The sequence below is a fragment of the Rhodotorula graminis genome, assembly GCF_001329695.1.
Source record: "Rhodotorula graminis WP1 unplaced genomic scaffold RHOBAscaffold_21, whole genome shotgun sequence".
Lineage (NCBI taxonomy): Eukaryota > Fungi > Basidiomycota > Microbotryomycetes > Sporidiobolales > Sporidiobolaceae > Rhodotorula > Rhodotorula graminis.
The window spans coordinates 234,978-250,298 of record NW_017264948.1 but is presented as its reverse complement, the minus strand read 5'-3'; the positions used below and the strand labels follow the sequence as shown (position 1 = coordinate 250,298).

The 15,321-nt window shown below is 69.8% G+C and overlaps 6 protein-coding genes across 6 annotated transcripts; 3 read left to right on the top strand and 3 right to left on the bottom strand.

Moving 5' to 3' along the window:
• Window positions 1-107: 107 nt before the first annotated feature.
• Window positions 108-2,125, top strand: RHOBADRAFT_56610 (uncharacterized protein; the record flags this gene model as incomplete). The annotated part of the gene is made up of 4 exons (XM_018418429.1): window positions 108-153; window positions 219-588; window positions 673-1,177; window positions 1,247-2,125. The coding sequence occupies 4 exons, from the start codon at window positions 108-110 to the stop codon at window positions 2,036-2,038; spliced, it is 1,713 nt and encodes a 570-aa protein (XP_018267624.1). The 3' UTR covers window positions 2,039-2,125.
• Window positions 2,126-2,463: 338 nt separating this feature from the next.
• Window positions 2,464-6,698, bottom strand: RHOBADRAFT_30999 (uncharacterized protein; the record flags this gene model as incomplete). The annotated part of the gene is made up of 11 exons (XM_018412938.1): window positions 6,271-6,698; window positions 5,681-6,099; window positions 4,800-5,590; window positions 4,581-4,683; window positions 4,209-4,501; window positions 3,594-4,103; window positions 3,449-3,521; window positions 3,226-3,353; window positions 3,024-3,148; window positions 2,876-2,932; window positions 2,464-2,801 (listed from the first exon to the last, which is right to left on the bottom strand). Coding segments are annotated over exons 2-11 (2,748 nt in total), but the record flags the coding sequence as incomplete, so codon positions are not given.
• A 386-nt stretch (window positions 6,699-7,084) lies between these two features.
• On the top strand, window positions 7,085-9,949 carry RHOBADRAFT_47754 (uncharacterized protein; the record flags this gene model as incomplete). Its single annotated transcript, XM_018415046.1, has 1 exon — window positions 7,085-9,949. One exon carries the CDS (start codon window positions 7,085-7,087, stop codon window positions 9,947-9,949), a length of 2,865 nt encoding a protein of 954 aa, XP_018267622.1.
• Window positions 9,950-10,113: 164 nt separating this feature from the next.
• Window positions 10,114-10,633, bottom strand: RHOBADRAFT_47753 (uncharacterized protein; the record flags this gene model as incomplete). The annotated part of the gene is made up of 4 exons (XM_018415045.1): window positions 10,114-10,144; window positions 10,210-10,441; window positions 10,524-10,560; window positions 10,628-10,633. The coding sequence occupies 4 exons, from the start codon at window positions 10,631-10,633 to the stop codon at window positions 10,114-10,116; spliced, it is 306 nt and encodes a 101-aa protein (XP_018267621.1).
• Window positions 10,634-11,050: 417 nt separating this feature from the next.
• Window positions 11,051-11,770, top strand: RHOBADRAFT_19304 (uncharacterized protein; the record flags this gene model as incomplete). Its single annotated transcript, XM_018412483.1, has 3 exons — window positions 11,051-11,082; window positions 11,153-11,429; window positions 11,507-11,770. 3 exons carry the CDS (start codon window positions 11,051-11,053, stop codon window positions 11,768-11,770), a joined length of 573 nt encoding a protein of 190 aa, XP_018267620.1.
• Window positions 11,771-13,585: 1,815 nt separating this feature from the next.
• RHOBADRAFT_47751 (uncharacterized protein) lies at window positions 13,586-15,140 on the bottom strand (the record flags this gene model as incomplete). Its single annotated transcript, XM_018415044.1, has 2 exons — window positions 13,586-14,905; window positions 15,036-15,140. Coding segments are annotated over 2 exons (1,425 nt in total), but the record flags the coding sequence as incomplete, so codon positions are not given.
• Window positions 15,141-15,321: the final 181 nt, after the last annotated feature.

Here is a 15,321-nt window from a genome sequence, read left to right as displayed (position 1 = left end):
GAGACAACGACGACGAGCTGATGAGAGCGAGTCGGCTTCAAGTCCTGCTCCACACCTCGCTCGCGTTGCACTGCTGCACGCTAGAGCTCCGCTCGTGGTCGGCCAAGATGAGTGGACAAGGTCCTGTGGCAGCCGAGGGACCGGCAGCAGCAGGTTCGCCCCCCTCCTCCTCCCCACCTCGTCCCCCCGGTCGCGAGGTGAACCCAGTCCCGCAACAGGCGCCAAGCAGGCCCGGCACGGCGCTTTCCTCTCCAACGCGCTCAAGGACCTCGTAGCCGACGTCGCCGAGCTCGACAGCCTCGTGGCCGACGCTGCAACCGCCGACGCACCTCGCACTCGACCGCACTTTGCCCCGTTCCTCGTCTCGCGCGACTCGCCGACATGGCCTCGTGTCAAGACGGCCCTCACGTCCACCTTTTCGTCGATCGCCGAGCCCGACCTGCAATCCGTCGAGCCAGGACCGTCGGGCATGGCCGCCGTCCTGTTCGTCCTCGAGAGCATGGTCGACTGGGAGGCCGACCGCAACAGCGTCCGCCAGGCCATCTACAGCCTCTCGACAGCTGTCACTACTGCGACCGAATCGATCCGGTCCGTCCAGACTCCTCTCTCGACCAAGAGTGGCTCGTCCTGACGGCCGTTCTCGTCCCTGCAGCACCGCCGTTCTGCCGCTAGCCTCGCCGCACACGCCTCAGCCGAGCGTCCTCAAGAGCAACCAGCAGCTCCCCCTCGACAAGCCGAGCGCCTCGCAGCGACGCCGTCGACCCGCGAGCCGTCCGTCACCGCGCCGCCCGAGCAGCGCAACGCGACGCCGGGCCCTTCGAACCTGTCGACGCCTCGAGCCGCCCACCCGTCCAAGCCCGCCGCCCCCGCAAGTGCACCCGTCGGCTCACGCACGCGCGACACGCCGCGCCCGCCCATCCCGGACGCGACCGCGCCGCAAGCGGCCATCTCGAGCCGCACCCGTGGCTCGCGTCGCGCGAGCGACATCCCTGTCGTGCGTGCGTCGGCTGCCGACCGCGAGGTGTCGCCGCCGAGGAAGAGGCGTCGACGGAGCGCGGGAAGGTCGCCGGGCGAGCGCCCGGCCAAGGAGGACCAGGTCGAGGAGGAGCAGGCCCGGCTCGAGGAGGGAGCTGCGCAAGAGCGGGCCGAGGAGCAGGCTCCCGGTCGCGTCGATCAAGTGCGTCCACGTTTCCTCTCAAGGCGACGGTGTTCGTCTCGAGCGCGGGACTGACCTTCGTCGCACCAGGTCACGCAGGAAAATGCGCCTCGTCCGACGGGCTCAGCCGTCACCGTGCCCCTCGTCTCGGCCTTCCTCTGGCTCCCGCACCTCCTCCTCACCGACCCTGTCACCTCTGCGCCGCTCATGGACGCCGACACGAGCGTGCTCGGCCCGCCAGCCGACCTGCCGACCGGCCTCGACCAAGAGCTCGTCTTTGCGCGCCCGCACCTCGACAACAAGCAGATCGAGCTCATCAACAAGGGCACGCGCAACGGCGTCTACACGCGGTCGCGCAACACGCTCACGCTCAAGCAGGACATGAACCTGTGCGGCCTGTCGGACTCGCGCGCGCTCGCACCGGGCCAGCCCCTCGTCCTCGTCACGTCGCGGTCCAAGTGCGTCGCCGTGGTCGAGGCCGCCTCGCGGTTCCACGACGACAAGGACCGCGAGGGCATCAACGTGCTCCTGCGCGAGGGCGAGGGGCGGTGGTGCTACAAAGGGTGGTACGTCGCCTGTCGCGCCGCGAGCGTCCTGATCCCTCGCGGCCCGGGCGCCGCGAGCCGTCTCGAGTCGGTCCTGCGCGACATCCTCGAGGGCCACTGCGAGCGGACCAACGCCCGGCACGGGCGGGCCAAGGACATGCTCGCCGACTGGGGCTTCTCCGGCGGCGTGACGAGCAGCGCCGAGGTCATGCAGCAACTCGAGGAGGACGGCGACGACGACCTCGTCATGCACTACGTCGCCCTGCGGTGCGTCGAGTGGGACGCAGACTCGTTCGACGAGTGGTCGCGCCGCCGAGGTGGCCGGCGGCGGCGGTGAACGGGCTTCGTCGCCCTGTCGCTCGCCTTCTCACCGTTCGCGCTCGTTGTAGACGTCATTGCAACAGCATACACTTCGAGAGAGCTCCTTTGCCTCGGCAGCGTCGAAGCCGGGAAAACGGCACCTCGGAAAGCGCTCGAGCCCCTGATGCGAGTCCTTTGTCCACCTTGTTGCACGAGCCCGCCCGTCCCTCAAGTATCTGAGAGCGAAAGGTGGCACGGAGGAGACACGAGCTTACTCGGGTCGGTCGGTCGGGCGAGCGGCCTGCTCTCCACGGACGCCTTCTCGAGCACGACGAGTCGCAGTACTCAAATCTGTACAACACGCTCCCTCGCTCCATCTACACACGTATCCCACTCGTCTCACGCCTGCGACTGCCTCGGGAGCTGCGCTGCGCCCTGCGCCTTGGCGTTGATCTGGCCCTTCCTGGTCCCGATCGACTCGAGGTCGGCCGGCTTGAAGTAGTGCGGCGCGACTGCGAGCGACGCGCGAGGGTGTCAGTGGGCGACGCTCGATCGTGAGGACGAACGACGCAGAGAGGGAGGAAAGACGAGGCAGGGAGAGAGGGGAAGAGGGCGAGGGGAAGGAGGAAGAGGGGAACGAGCGCGACGCACCCTCGAGGAGCCACTCGGGCTTGATCTCCATGACCTGCCTCGCGTACTCCCTCGACGTCATGACGAGCTCGAACCACAGGACGAGCTTGGGCGGCGGCTGGTGCTGGAAGAGGGACGACGACGGGTGGATGTGGACCGTCTGGTTGGTCCTGTGGGCGCACGAGCGGGGGCGTCAGAGAGCGCTCGGCGGCGAGAAAGAGAAAGAGAGGGAGGGAGGACGCACTTGAGCGTGCGGTAGGCGTCGCCGCTGCGGTTGAGCCGGCCCGTGTTGAGGAAGTATCTGCGAGCGCGCCGGGCGAGAGTGTCAGCGAGGCTCGATGGGCGACGCCTTCGAGCGAGGAGAGAGAGAGAGAGCGAGGGGCTCGACGCACCCAGCAGAGATGGCCTTCTGGATCGGCACGATGTCGCTCGCGTTCGGGTTGGGCTCGACAAAGATCTCGACGCGCTCGCAGAGTTGGAGGAGCTGGTCTCGGATGTCGCGCACGCGCGTCAAGCTCTGCGGGAGGAGGCGTCAGGTCCTGAGTCTCGGGCGGCACAGAGAGAGAGAGAGAGAGAGGGAGAGAGAGGACGCACCTTGACCTGGACAAAGTGCTCGTACGTCCACGACGTCGAGTAGCCCGAGTCGTGCCACTGCTCCCAGACGTTGAGCAGCATGAAGTGGTCGCCACCGGGCTTGACAAAGTTCTGGCGCGCCGTGTCGGCTGCGAGCGATCGATGGGGAGGGACGAGATGAGAGAGGTCAGTGCACGGGCCTCGAAGCAAGGCGGGAGAGGGAGGAAGGAGAGAGGGGACGCACCCTCGAGCTTCTTCTGCTTTGGCCGGTAGAAGAGCGAGCCAGACTCGCTCAGCATCGACACGATCGTGAGGACCTGTGTGTGTGGGACGAGGACGTCAGGATCGTCGACGGCAAAGAGAGAGAGAGGGACAAGGAGGGGACGGACCTCCTCGGTGCAGTTGTACTTCTCGCTCGCGAGGATGCTCTTGCTCAACGCCGGGTCCATCGGGAACTCGGCCATGCGCCTGCCCATCTTGGTCAACTCGCCGCGGTCGTTGAACGCGCCGAGCGCGTACAGGAGGTCGAGCGCGCGCACGAGCGTGTCGCCCGGCGGCGGGTCGAGAAAGTCGAACCCGAGGAGGTCGTTGATGCCGAGGCTCTTGAGCATGAGCACGACCGTGCCGAGGTTGGTGCGCTGGATCTCGGGCACCGTGTCCTGCTCGAGCTCGTGCAAGAAAGCGTGCTTGGTGTACAGCCGGAAGCACTTGCCCGGGCCGACCCGCCCGGCGCGCCCGGCGCGTTGACCGGCTGCGGCGCGCGAGCACGGCGTGACGACGAGCGACTCCATGCCGTTGCGCGGGTTGTACGCGTTCTGCTTGACGAAGCCCGGGTCGATCACGTAGACGACGCCGTCGATCGTGATGCTCGTCTCGGCAATGTTGGTCGCGAGGACGACCTGCAGGTGAGGGATCGTGCCGGGTCAGTGGGCGTGCTCGACATCATCGAGAAGGTGGTTGAGTACAAGGGAGAGGAAAGAGGAGGAAGAGGGGCGAGGACGCACCTTGCGGGCCCCCTCGGGCGTCGGCTCAAAGATCTTGCTCTGCATCTCGGTCGGCAAGTTGGCGTAGATGGGCGCAATGACAAGCTCTGCGACCTTGTTGCCGAGCGCGCGCGCCGTCTCCTCGAGGCTCTCCTGCGCCGCCTCGATCTCGTCCTGGCCCGTGAGGAATACGAGGATGTCGCCCTTGGGCTGGGTCGTGTGGATCTGGAACACGGTCGTGACGGCCGCGTGCAGGTAGTTGGCCTCGGGCTGCGGCGTGTACAGGATATCGACCGGGTACCGACGGCCGGGAACTGGGTGCGGCGAGCGGGGAGAGAACGGGTCAGAGCGCAACTCTCGACGAAAGAGAGAGGGAGGAGCATAGGGACGCACTGCGGAAGACGGGCGCGTCGTCAAAGTACTCGGAGAACTTGGTCGCGTTGAGCGTCGCCGAGGCGATGAGGAGGCGAAAGTCGGGGCGGAAGCGGGCAATGTCCTGCGCGACGAGCAAGGGCGGGTCAGGCCAGATCCGCTCGGAGAACTCGACGTCTCGAAGCCGAGGTACGGCCTCGAAAAGACGAGACATAAGAGAAGGAAGAGGCCGGGACGCACCTTGACGAGGCCGAGGAGGATGTCGGTGCTCAACGTGCGCTCGTGCGCCTCGTCGATGATCATGCACGAGTAGCCCGCCAAGTCGGGCTCGGTGAGGAACTCGCGCAGCAACATGCCGTCGGTCATGTACTTGATCTTGGTCTTGTCGCTCGTGCAGTCCTCGAACCGGATCGAGTAGCCCACCTCGGCGCCGAGGCGGCACCCGACCTCGTCGGCGACGCGCGCCGCGACCGACATGGCGGCGACGCGACGGGGCTGGGTGCACCCGATCTTCATGCCGTCGGTGCAGTAGCCGGCCTCGTACAGGTACTGCGGGAGCTGGGTCGTCTTGCCCGAGCCGGTCTCGCCCTCGATGACGAGCACCTGGTACTGCTTGACGGCGTCGAGGAACTGCTGGCGCCACGCGAAAACCGGGAGCGACTTGCGCGTGTCGTCGATCGACTGGGCACGGCGCTCGGCCTCGTCAATCTGGGCCTGGAGCGCCGCCTCCTTGGGGTCGACCGTGCCCTCGATGCGGTCCTCCATGTCGAGCGCAAACTGGATCTGGACCGCGTCGTCAAACACGTAGTCGTACTCGGCGCCTTGGTCGACGACGTCGCGGTCGAGCGCGCCGGCCGTCAACTGGGCCTTGGCCGTCTGCTCGTGCTCGTACTGCTCGAGGTCGGTCACAAACTCGCCGTCCTTGTGCGGGACGCCGCCGTGGTGCCGCTGCGGCTTGACGTCCGTGTACCGCGACGTCAACAGGTCCTTCTTGCGCTGCGAGTCGATCTTGCCCTGCTCGGTGAAATAGTCTGCGAGGAGGAGAGGGCGAGGGCGGCCAACGTCAGTCTCGGGCCGGGAACCACGACGACGACGAGAGAGAGAGAGAGTGCGAGACGCACCGTCGGGCATCTGGTAGTGGTCGCCGCCGTCGTCGATGGCGAGGCGCTCCTCGGCGAGGCGCAGCAGCTCCTTCTTGTGGTCGAGCTCGCGCTGCTCGCGCCTCGTCAACTTGACGCCACGAAAGTCGCGCTCAAAGTCGGCCACCTCGAGCCGGAGCAAGTCGAGCTGCTGCAGCTCGCGCTTACCGAGGTACGCCTGGCGCGCCCGGCCGCGCAGCTCGCGCATCTGCTCCTTGTCGTCGCCGCCTGCGGCGTCGAGCTCGCGCCCGACGACGACGCCGGGCCGCTCGCCGACGAGCGCCTTGGTGCGCCCCTTCTCGCGGTCGCGCATGCGTGCCGCAAACTCGTCGCGCTCGGCGAGGTCGCGCAGGCGTTCGCGCTCGGCGCGCGCGGCCGGGTCCTCGTCGTCGTCCGCCTCGCTCGGCGCCGCTCCTGCTCCTGCTCCTGCGCCCGACCCGCCGGGCGACAGTGACCGCCCCGCTCCTGCTCCTGCGCCCGTGCGCCGAGCCGACGAGGCGGCCTCGCGCTGTGCGCGGTCGTGCTCGCGGCGGCGCTTGATGTCGCGCTCGTCGTCGTCCTCCGAGCCCCACTTGTCGGCGTCGCCGCCGCGCTCGCGCCTGCGGGTCGTCGCCGAGCGCTTGCGGTCCGGGTCGGCGCGCTCCTTGGCCTTGCCCTTGTCGGCGGCCGACGACGAGCGGCGGGGCTTGGACGACGACGAGGTGGACGGGGTCGAGTCGGCGTTGTTGGCGTCGTCGTCGAGGACGAGCGAGAAGCGCTGACCGTTGAGCTGCTGCTTCTCGCTGGCGAGTTTGCGGCGCGTGTCGGCGTGGAGGGCCTCCTTTGAGCGCGAGGTGGGGCGAGGCACGCGCGAGAAGAGGTCGCGGGCAAAGTGCGAGGTGGCGGCCGAGGCGGCGAGGCCGTTCGAGGTCAAGGTGTGGGCGAGGGCGTCTGCAGACGAGCTCGTGGCGGCGAGCTGCTGGAAGTAGGCGACCGTGGTCGAGTCGGATGCGCCGAGGAGGACGAGGAGGTTGTCCGACACCCAGGTGTCGAGCGGGGTTGCGGCTGGTGCCATCTTTGGGCGGTGTCGTCGCCAGTCAGAGTGGGTGCGGGTCCACAGCGAGGGCGAGAGGGAGAGAGACCCGTGAGATGAAGCGAGCGACCTCGTCCTCCTCCTCAACCTTGGACCCCGACTGCCGCACCCACCGCTGCCAGGAGAGCACTGCTGCTGCTTCGAGTGCGCTGTGACTGCTCCCTCTCGGCGACTCGGCTTGGTCTCGCGTCTCCCCGTGGCCTGGTGCGTCCCCGCTCTCATCTCTCCCTCGTCGAGCTGCCCCCTCCCCAAGTCAACTACTCACGTCGCTCTTGCTCCCACAGCGAAACAGCAACAAGCTCGCAACGCCCACCATGCCCCATGGCCGCAAGCGCGCACCCTCGCTCTCGCTCGACCCACTCGCCCCGACCGCCGCCTCGTCCTCGTCGTCGTCCAGCGCAGCACAAGCACCACCTCGGTCCGCTTCGCCCGCCCCTCACCATGCCGCCCACCCGCACCTCCACCAACCCCTCCGCCTCGAGGTCCTCGACGTGACCCCGTCAAGCGTCGCCCTCGCCGTCCACACCCCGAGCGCCCGCACCCCGGGCACCATCTCGATCCAGCTCGACCGCAACCCGTGGCCGCACGTCGCGCACGCCGGCACGGCCCCGAACGACGACCGCGACGGTCACGACACGACCGTCATCGTGTACGGCCTCGACCCGGCGAGGCAGTACGAGATCGCGCTCGACGTCGACGTCGAACCGGCCGCGTCGTCGTCGTCCACGATGACGACGACTGCCGCCGGTGGGACGGCCGGCCTGCCCTCGACCTCGACCCCGACCTCGTCGCGAGAGCCATCTTCCCGCCGTCCATCCGCGTCCGACATCCTCGACTCGGCCGCATCGTCCGGCCCCACCGCCGCCGGCGCATCATCGTCGTCATCCACCGCGGCGCTCGCAGGCCACTCGCCATCGTCATCGACGGGCGGCGGAGGTGGCGCCGGTGGCGCCGCGCACGACTTTTCGCCCGACCAGTTCCCCGACGGCCCGCCGCCGCCGTACTCGCCAGCCGAGCCCGCGACTGGCTCGTCGTCGACCGGCGTCGCCGGTGCGGGCGCGACGAGCTCTGCCGGCGCGGCAGCATCCGGCGGCGGCGGCTCGGCGGCGGCGACCGACGATGCCTCGAGCGGCGGCGGCGGCGGCGGTGCCGCCCCGACCGAGGCGACGCTGCGCGCGTCGCTCAAGGCGCTGCGGGCCTCGACGCGCTCGACCGAGCAGTCGCTCCTGTCGTCGCTCGCGTCGCTGCGGCGCGCGCTCGACAAGACGGCCAAGGAGGACCAGCGCGCGCGGACGCGCATCCAGGGACTCGACGAGGCGATCCGGCGCGCGAGGGACGCCGAGCGCGACGTGAGGGGCCGCGAGAGGGACGAGGTCGAGAGAAGGTTGGAGGAGATGGAGGGCGAGGAGGAGCGCGTCAGGGAGGAGCTCGAGGATTGGAGGGAGGGACGGAGGGAGGTTGGCGTGCCCGTGTCGGGGACGCCGACGCCGCCTGTCGCCAAGGGTGGGCCTGCGCCCGCCGGCGCCGACGAGGCGGCACAGGCCGGCGACGACGACTCGTCCCCCGCGACGACCGCTCCCGCCTCTTCCTCCTCCACCGCCGCCGCCGCCGCCGCCGCGCCACCTCAAGATCCCTCAGCCCCTCCTCCCGACCCTTCCACGCCCGCACCCGCCACCGCAACCGCCACGCCCAACCTGGCCGACCTCGCGCGCGAGCTCGACGCGCTCAACAAGGCGATCCAGTCGACGGTCGCGTCGCGCGACACGGCCGCGCACGACGTCCTGCACCAGATCGAGCGCGAGATGCACGCCGTCGAGGCCGAGCTCATTGCGCTCGACCGCGACGAGGGCGCCATGGCGCGCATGCGGGGCGGCGGCGGGCAAGGACAGGGGGCGGTCCTCCCGCCCGGCGTGTACCCGCCGGGCACGACGCTCGCGCCTGTGGGCCCGCCCGACCCAACGACGGGCCTCGTCCCGCTCGTGCCCGTCGTCCCCGTGCCCGCCGGCGCGGCCCCGCCCCCTTCGGCCCAGCAGCAGCAGCAGCAGCAGCAGGGCGCGGCGAGCGGCAGCGGGAGCGGGCCGTTCGGGTTCCGCTGGGCGCGCGCTCGCGGTGGGGCGGGCGCGGCGGCGAGCGGGCAGTCGCAGGACCGATTCGGGCGGCTGTTCCGCCGCTCGGCCGCAGGTGGCGGTGCAGGCGGCGGTGGAGCAGGGCCCGACGCCGGCTCGTCGAGCGCGTCGATCAACGTGACGACGCTGCCCGGTGTGTCGTCGAGCCCAGGGAGCGGCGGCGGCGACGCGCCGCTCGTCCCGCCGCAGGTGCAGCTGCACGCCGCCGCGACGACCTCGTCGTCGTCGGCCTCGTCGCTGTACGGCTCCTCGAGTGGCGCGCTCCCGCCTGGCCTCGGAGCAGTCGGTGCGGGCGCCGCTCAGGGCCAGGGCCCGGGCACGGGCTCGGGCAGCGCGCCGCCGTCGCCGCCAAGCGAGCGCGCCCAGGCGGCGCAGCAGTTTGCGCATGCGGCGCAGGCGCAGGCGCTGTGGGCGCTCGCTCAGCAACAGCAGCAGCAGCAGCAGCAGTACGGCGGGTACGGCGCGGCGCCGTCGCCCCCGCCGCCGCCGTCGTCGTCGTCGAGCGTCTACGTGCCGCAGTCGAGGGCGGTCGGGACGCGGAGCAGGGCCGGCAGCGGGGCGGGCGCAGGAGGCGCTGGGTCGCCGCTTGCTGTCGGGGCGGGCAGGGTGCCGCCGCCGCAGCAGCAGCCGTCGTCGTCGTCGTCTGGCCCGGCACAGCAGCTCGCGCCGCCGGTGCCGGTCGTTGTGAATGACGAGGCCGACGCAGGTCGGGCGCAGGAGGGGGCCGACGCGGGTCCGAGCGGCGAGCACGACGGCGACGACTCGCGCGACCTCGACGCGCAGGGCTCGTCGCGCCCCCGCACGAGCTCGACGACGACGACGACGACGCCGACGACGTGGGCGGCGCGCGACGACGCCGACTCGACCTCGATCGCGAGCGCGGCGTCGGGGGGTTCGGGCTCGACGACGGGCACGGCCAAGAGCGCGTGGGGGAGGCTCGGGACGTGGAGCCAGGTTGTCGGGCGGGCGGGGAGGCGGAACAAGACGGCCGAGGGAGCGGGTGGAGGTGGCTCGGGAGGGGGAGGGGACAGCGCGGACGAGGAGGGCGCGTAAGGAGAGGCGGGACGTGCCATGGACACTCTTTATCTCTCTCTCTCTCTCTTGCGCTCTTCGAGAATGGGGGTCCCGCGAGAGACCGAGAGGTACAACACGGCTGGACTGGCACTGCTCGACTGCGCTCGACGGCTCCTGTACATCCACCTCGCCTCGCCGGCCGCTCAACACTCGAGGTAGTCGCTCGCCATCAACCTGAGGATGCGTAGACTCGTCAGTCGAGGCGCTCAACAAGGAGGAGGAGAAGACAGAGGACGGACAGCTCGAGGGCGATTTCGGGCTTGACGCGTTCCTTGAAGTCGGGGATCTCGCCCTTTGTGGCCTTGTACTTTTCCTTGTACACGAGGTACTCGCACACCTTTTCGACGACCTCTGCGCGCATCTCGGGGAGGCGCACGACGCCGGTCGCCGACTCGAGGAAGTCGGCAGAGAGCGTGTTGGACAGGAAGTCGGACCCGAGGGCGGCCGTGCGCGGGAGGATGAAGCGGTGACCTGTGTGGGCGTGTTGGGCGTGCACAAGTCAGCTCTGGCTGGCTGTGGAGGGTGCACGAGGCGAGAGGAGATGAGGACGGACCGTCGGCGGACACGAGCGTCACCCAGTCGGGCTGGTCCTGTGAGGGTGCGAGGCGGTTAGTGAGCAGTTTAGAAGTAGATTTGGCGAATCCAGGCTAGACTCACGGCCATGGCAGAGAGGACGAGCTGGTGGAGAAGGCGAGAGTGAGATCAGGTCGGGTTCGCTCTTGTCACTCTTCGCCGACTCGCTCTACAGCTACTGCGAGCCCGTCATGGCATCCAGCGCACCACACTCGACCGACGCGCCGTCCCCGCCAGCCTCGCGCTCGCCGTCTCCCGCCCTCCAGCTCGACCCGTCGACCCTCGCCGCCCTGTCGGCCTTCTACGACGAGCAGGCCGACGCCGAGCGCCAGTTTCACGAGCTCGAGAAGAAGGCCCACGAGCGACTCGAGCAGGCGCGAGAGGGTAACGCCCCAGGTGCGTCCACGCTCTCCTCCTCCCTGCACCGCTTTCCCGCCCGAGTTGACATCCCTCGCCTGCACGCACTCAGACGACAAGATGATGAGCGTCGACGAGTTCCGCACCCTCATGAAGGAGGACTGGCAGCTGTCGCAGTTCTGGTCCGTCGTCTCTCCCTCTCGCTTTCAAAAGTGCGCTCGCCCCTGACCTCGTCCTCCTCGCGCACACCAGGTACTCTGCCGACTTTGCGTCCCGCTTTGCCACGTTCCTCTACGCGCACTGCACCCCGTCGACCCGGATCGCGTTCCTGTCGTGCCCGACGTCGTACGTCGGCTTCCAGCACCAGAACCCGCTCCCGCACGTGTACCTGTTCGAGTACGACGCCCGGTTCGGGCTCGTCGCCGGCGACAACTTTGTCAAGTACGACCTCGAGGAGCCAGACGTGTTTCCTCAAGAGCTGCGCGGCAAGATCGACATCGCGATTGCCGACCCGCCGTTCCTCAACGAGGTGCGCCCTCGCCCTCTCTCCTCTTTTGCTACTCAGGCACTGACCCAGTCCTCTCTCGCACTCCCACACACACACAGACGACCAACCGCTACTTTGCGCAAACGCTCAACTCGCTCCTCGACCCAACCTCGGGCAAGCTCGTCCTCCTCACGTCGACCTCGACGCGTGCGTTCCTCCCCTCGGTCTACACCTCGCCGCCCGCCGGCCCGTTATACCGCACCAGTTTCGCCGTCGAGCACGCCGGGAGCCGACTGCAGAACGAGTTTGGCGTGTGGACGAGCTGGGAGTGGGAGGGCGAGGTCGAGGGCGTGAGGTGCGAGGGGCGGGAAGAGGGGGCGTGAGAGCGGGTTGGCGGCGGGTGCTGCACACGAGTTGTAGATAGAACCGGTGGAACGGGCGAGATATTTGTGCGCGGCGTCGAGCGAGAGAGTTGAGTAGCGAGCGCGAAAGTGCTGCAATTGCCGCTCGGGCCGTTGCTCGAATCGAGCGTGCAAAGGTCTGCGTCCCTCTCGTCCACCACATCCGCTGCCTCTGGGCCTTTTGCGCGCCTCGGTCCTCACTGCTGCTTTGTCGAGGATGTCTGCGCTACCGCCCGCACGCGCCACGCAGCTGCGTGTCGCCCTCGTGCGTCCCTCTTTTGCCTCCTCCTCTCACGTAGTGCACGGCCCTGACACGCGCCTCTCGACCCTCGTGCACAGGCTCTCGTCCTCCTCGAGCACAAGCCCGACGCGACGAGCCTCTCGGGCAAGCCGTCAGGGGGCCAGAGCGCGCGACAGCGAGCCGGAGCACTGACTCTCTTCCATCAGATTGGCTCGCTTCCTTGCGCGAGCGGGTGCGCTCGTCGGTCGAGCCTCCTGCGGCGCCGTTCGACCATCGAGCGAGTCGACCGCAAGCATGGCTGCCCGAGCAACAAGTTCCAGGTGCGTCCGTCGTCCCTCGTGCCCGTTCTCGCGCTCTTTCCTCGCGCTCACTCACTCTCTCCACTCCCCTCTCGTTCAGCAGTATCGCCGCACCAGCCTCCAACAGCTCCTCGGCACCGACGGCCCCCACCGAGTACAGCGCACCTCGCTCCAGCCGACGCTCAACCTTCTCGAGCAGCCTCAACGACCCCGACGACGACGGCCGTCGAAACCTCGCCCGCCGAGCTCCTCCGCGCCATCGCCTCTGCTGTCGATACTCGCGACGATGCGTCGGTCGACAAGCCGGAGCGAGCCATCGGCAACCTCGCGCGCTCGTGGGAGCTCCTCGAGCAAGTCGCGCTCGCGGCAGAACGGCTGCCCGACGGGGAGGACGAGCAGGCGCCGAGCAGGGCAGCAGATGTCGAGGAGACGGGCATGAGGACGCGAGGGCGAGCGAGGAAGGCGTCGGGCCGGGCGACGGGGGGCGACGTCGAGCGAGAGGTGCGTGCGCTCACTTTTTGCCTCTGCTCCGAGCGAAAGCGCTCAAGGCGGCGTTTCTCGATCTGTGCAGCTCTTCGCCGCCGTGCAGCGACTACTCGGTGACACTCTCGACCGGCCCACGACCGACGACGCTGCGTCCGCCGTCGCTCTCGCCGTTCCCCTCCTCGTCCACCTCTCGGCCTCGTTTCCGCGCCGTGCGCTCGCCCTCCTCGCGCCGCCCATCCTCGCGACCGTCCACCGCATCCTCGTCGAACTCCTCACCGCTGTCGCACACCCTCACCTCGCCGCAGCACCGAGCGTGCCGGCCCTCCTCGCCCGCCTCGCACCGACCCTCTCACTCGCGCACCTCGCCCTCCCCGGCCCCCCAACCCTCTCCCTTTCTCCCCCCAGCTCGCCCTCTCTCGCCCACCTCACGCACGCCCTCGACGCCCTCGTGCGCCTCGCCGCCGAGACAGGCGTCGACGCCCAGCTCGCGGCGGTGCGGCTCGCGAGCCCGGGCCCGGGCGGCGACGAGGGCCTGAGCGTCGAGAGCGCCGTGCTCGGGCTGCTCGAGCGCGCGTGGGCGGTGCGCGATGCGCTGAGCGAGGTGGGCGAGGCGACATGAGGCGCCGTGAGGGCGGGCGCGGCAGGGCGGTCGAGCGAGGGCGAGGGCGAGGGTGGGACGAGAACGAGCAGGAGAGGGAGGCGACGACGAACGGGGCGCCCGACGAGAGAGTGCAGTAGTGATAGCAATAACAAGCCCTCGTCCCCGTCTACTCAGTCCGACAGCTCAATGTACGCCTGCCGCTTCTTCGCCCCGTCCGGGCCCCTCGTCCGCCTCGCTCGCCCCTCCTCCTCCTCCTCCTCCTTCTCCTCCTCGAGCGCGCCCGCCTCACCCTTCTCGCGCGCCCCGCCGTCCTCTCGAGCGCGCCGAGACGACGCCAGCTGCGCCTTGGTCGTGCCGAACCCGGACCCGGCGGCGACGAGCGAGCGAGGCGCGGCGGCGGCCTTGGGCGGCCGGCCGCGCTTCTTGGGGAGGGCGGCGGGCGCGGGTGCGGGTGCGGGTGCGGGTGCGGGTGGGGTGACGGCGGGCAGGCGCGGCGCACGGGCCTTGCGGCGCGCCGGCGGCTGCGGCACGTCGACGAGGTCGTCCCACGGCGAGCGGGCGGGCGCGAGCGGTCCGAGGTTGAGCGGGATGTCGCCGGGCGCAGAGTACGGTGCAGGTGAGGGCGCGGGGCGGGTTTTGGGAGGGCGGCCGCGCTTCTTGGGCGGCAGAAGAGGAGGAAGAGGAGGGGGAGGGGGGGAGGGCGTTGGTGAGGGTGCGGGCGAGGAGCGCCCGAGGTCGCGACGCGGCGACGAGCGCGCACGCTGTGGGCGCTTGAACGCGCTCGGGCCGAGCGCCGACGCCTCGCCCTCGTCGTCGTCGTCGTCGTCCCACGGCGCGCGCACCTCGTCGCCCTCGCCGAGCGCCTCCTGCGCCGCCGCGTCGAGCCGCGCAAACGAGCGCTCGGCGTCGCTCTCGTCGTGGTCGTCGTCGTCGAGCGCAAGGTCGACTGACCCGGCGCCCGAGGACGAGTCGTCCTCGCCCGAGCCGGCAAAGCGGAACGTCGCGAGCTCGTCGTCGACGTCGCTCTCCTCGGCGCGCCCGGCCGCCCTCGCCCTCCCCTTGCCCTTGCCCTTGCCCTCGCCCTTGCTCCTGCCCGTGGCCCTCGCGCACCCTTTCGTCCCCGCTCCACCTCCCACCACCGCCGTCCCCGCACCCGCCGCCGCCCCACCGCGCTGCCTCGTCCTCTTCTTCCTCTTGCCCTCGGCCTCGTCCCGGCGGCGGTAGCTGCCCCTCACGAGCTCGGCCCAGTGCACGGCGCCGCCGCACGCGGGGCAGGCGCCTTTGGTCGGGAGGAGGGGCGGGGCGAGGAGCGCGGGCGGGGCGGAGGACGAGGTCAGGGTCGTGGGCGTGGGCGTGGTCGTGTTCGTGGTCGAGGTTGTCGGCGAGGGCGAGAGGAGGTGCGTCGCGAGGCAGACGGGGTGGAACAGGGCGAGGCAGGGCGCGAGCGCCGCCGGGTCCGAGGCGGTGCACAGGTGGAACGCGAGGTGGTCCTGCGCATCCGGCAACAGAGAGAAAGAGTCAGTCCCCTGTCCTCGAGCCGCGAAAGAGAGAGAGCGCGCGCGAGGGAGGAGAGAGGAGGAGAGACAGGACCGCGGCGCGGGGCGAGCGCGAAGGACGCACCGAGAGGTCGACCTCGCGGCGGCACAGGTCGCACTTGGGCTCGCGCAGCGCGTCGGGGTCGTCGACGAGCGTGGTCCATTTCGCCCAGTGCGCGTCGAAGAAGTCGCCTTGCGACGTCGAGGAGGAGGGGGCGGCAGAGTGAGCGACTTGGACGCGGAGAGAGAGGGAGAGAGGGAGAGGAAGGGCGAGAGAGAGGGAGGGAGAGACAGGAAGGGAAGAGAGGAAGGGAGAGAGAGAGAGAGAGAGAGAGTCTTAACATAGTTGTCGATGAGACATCAACGTCTGT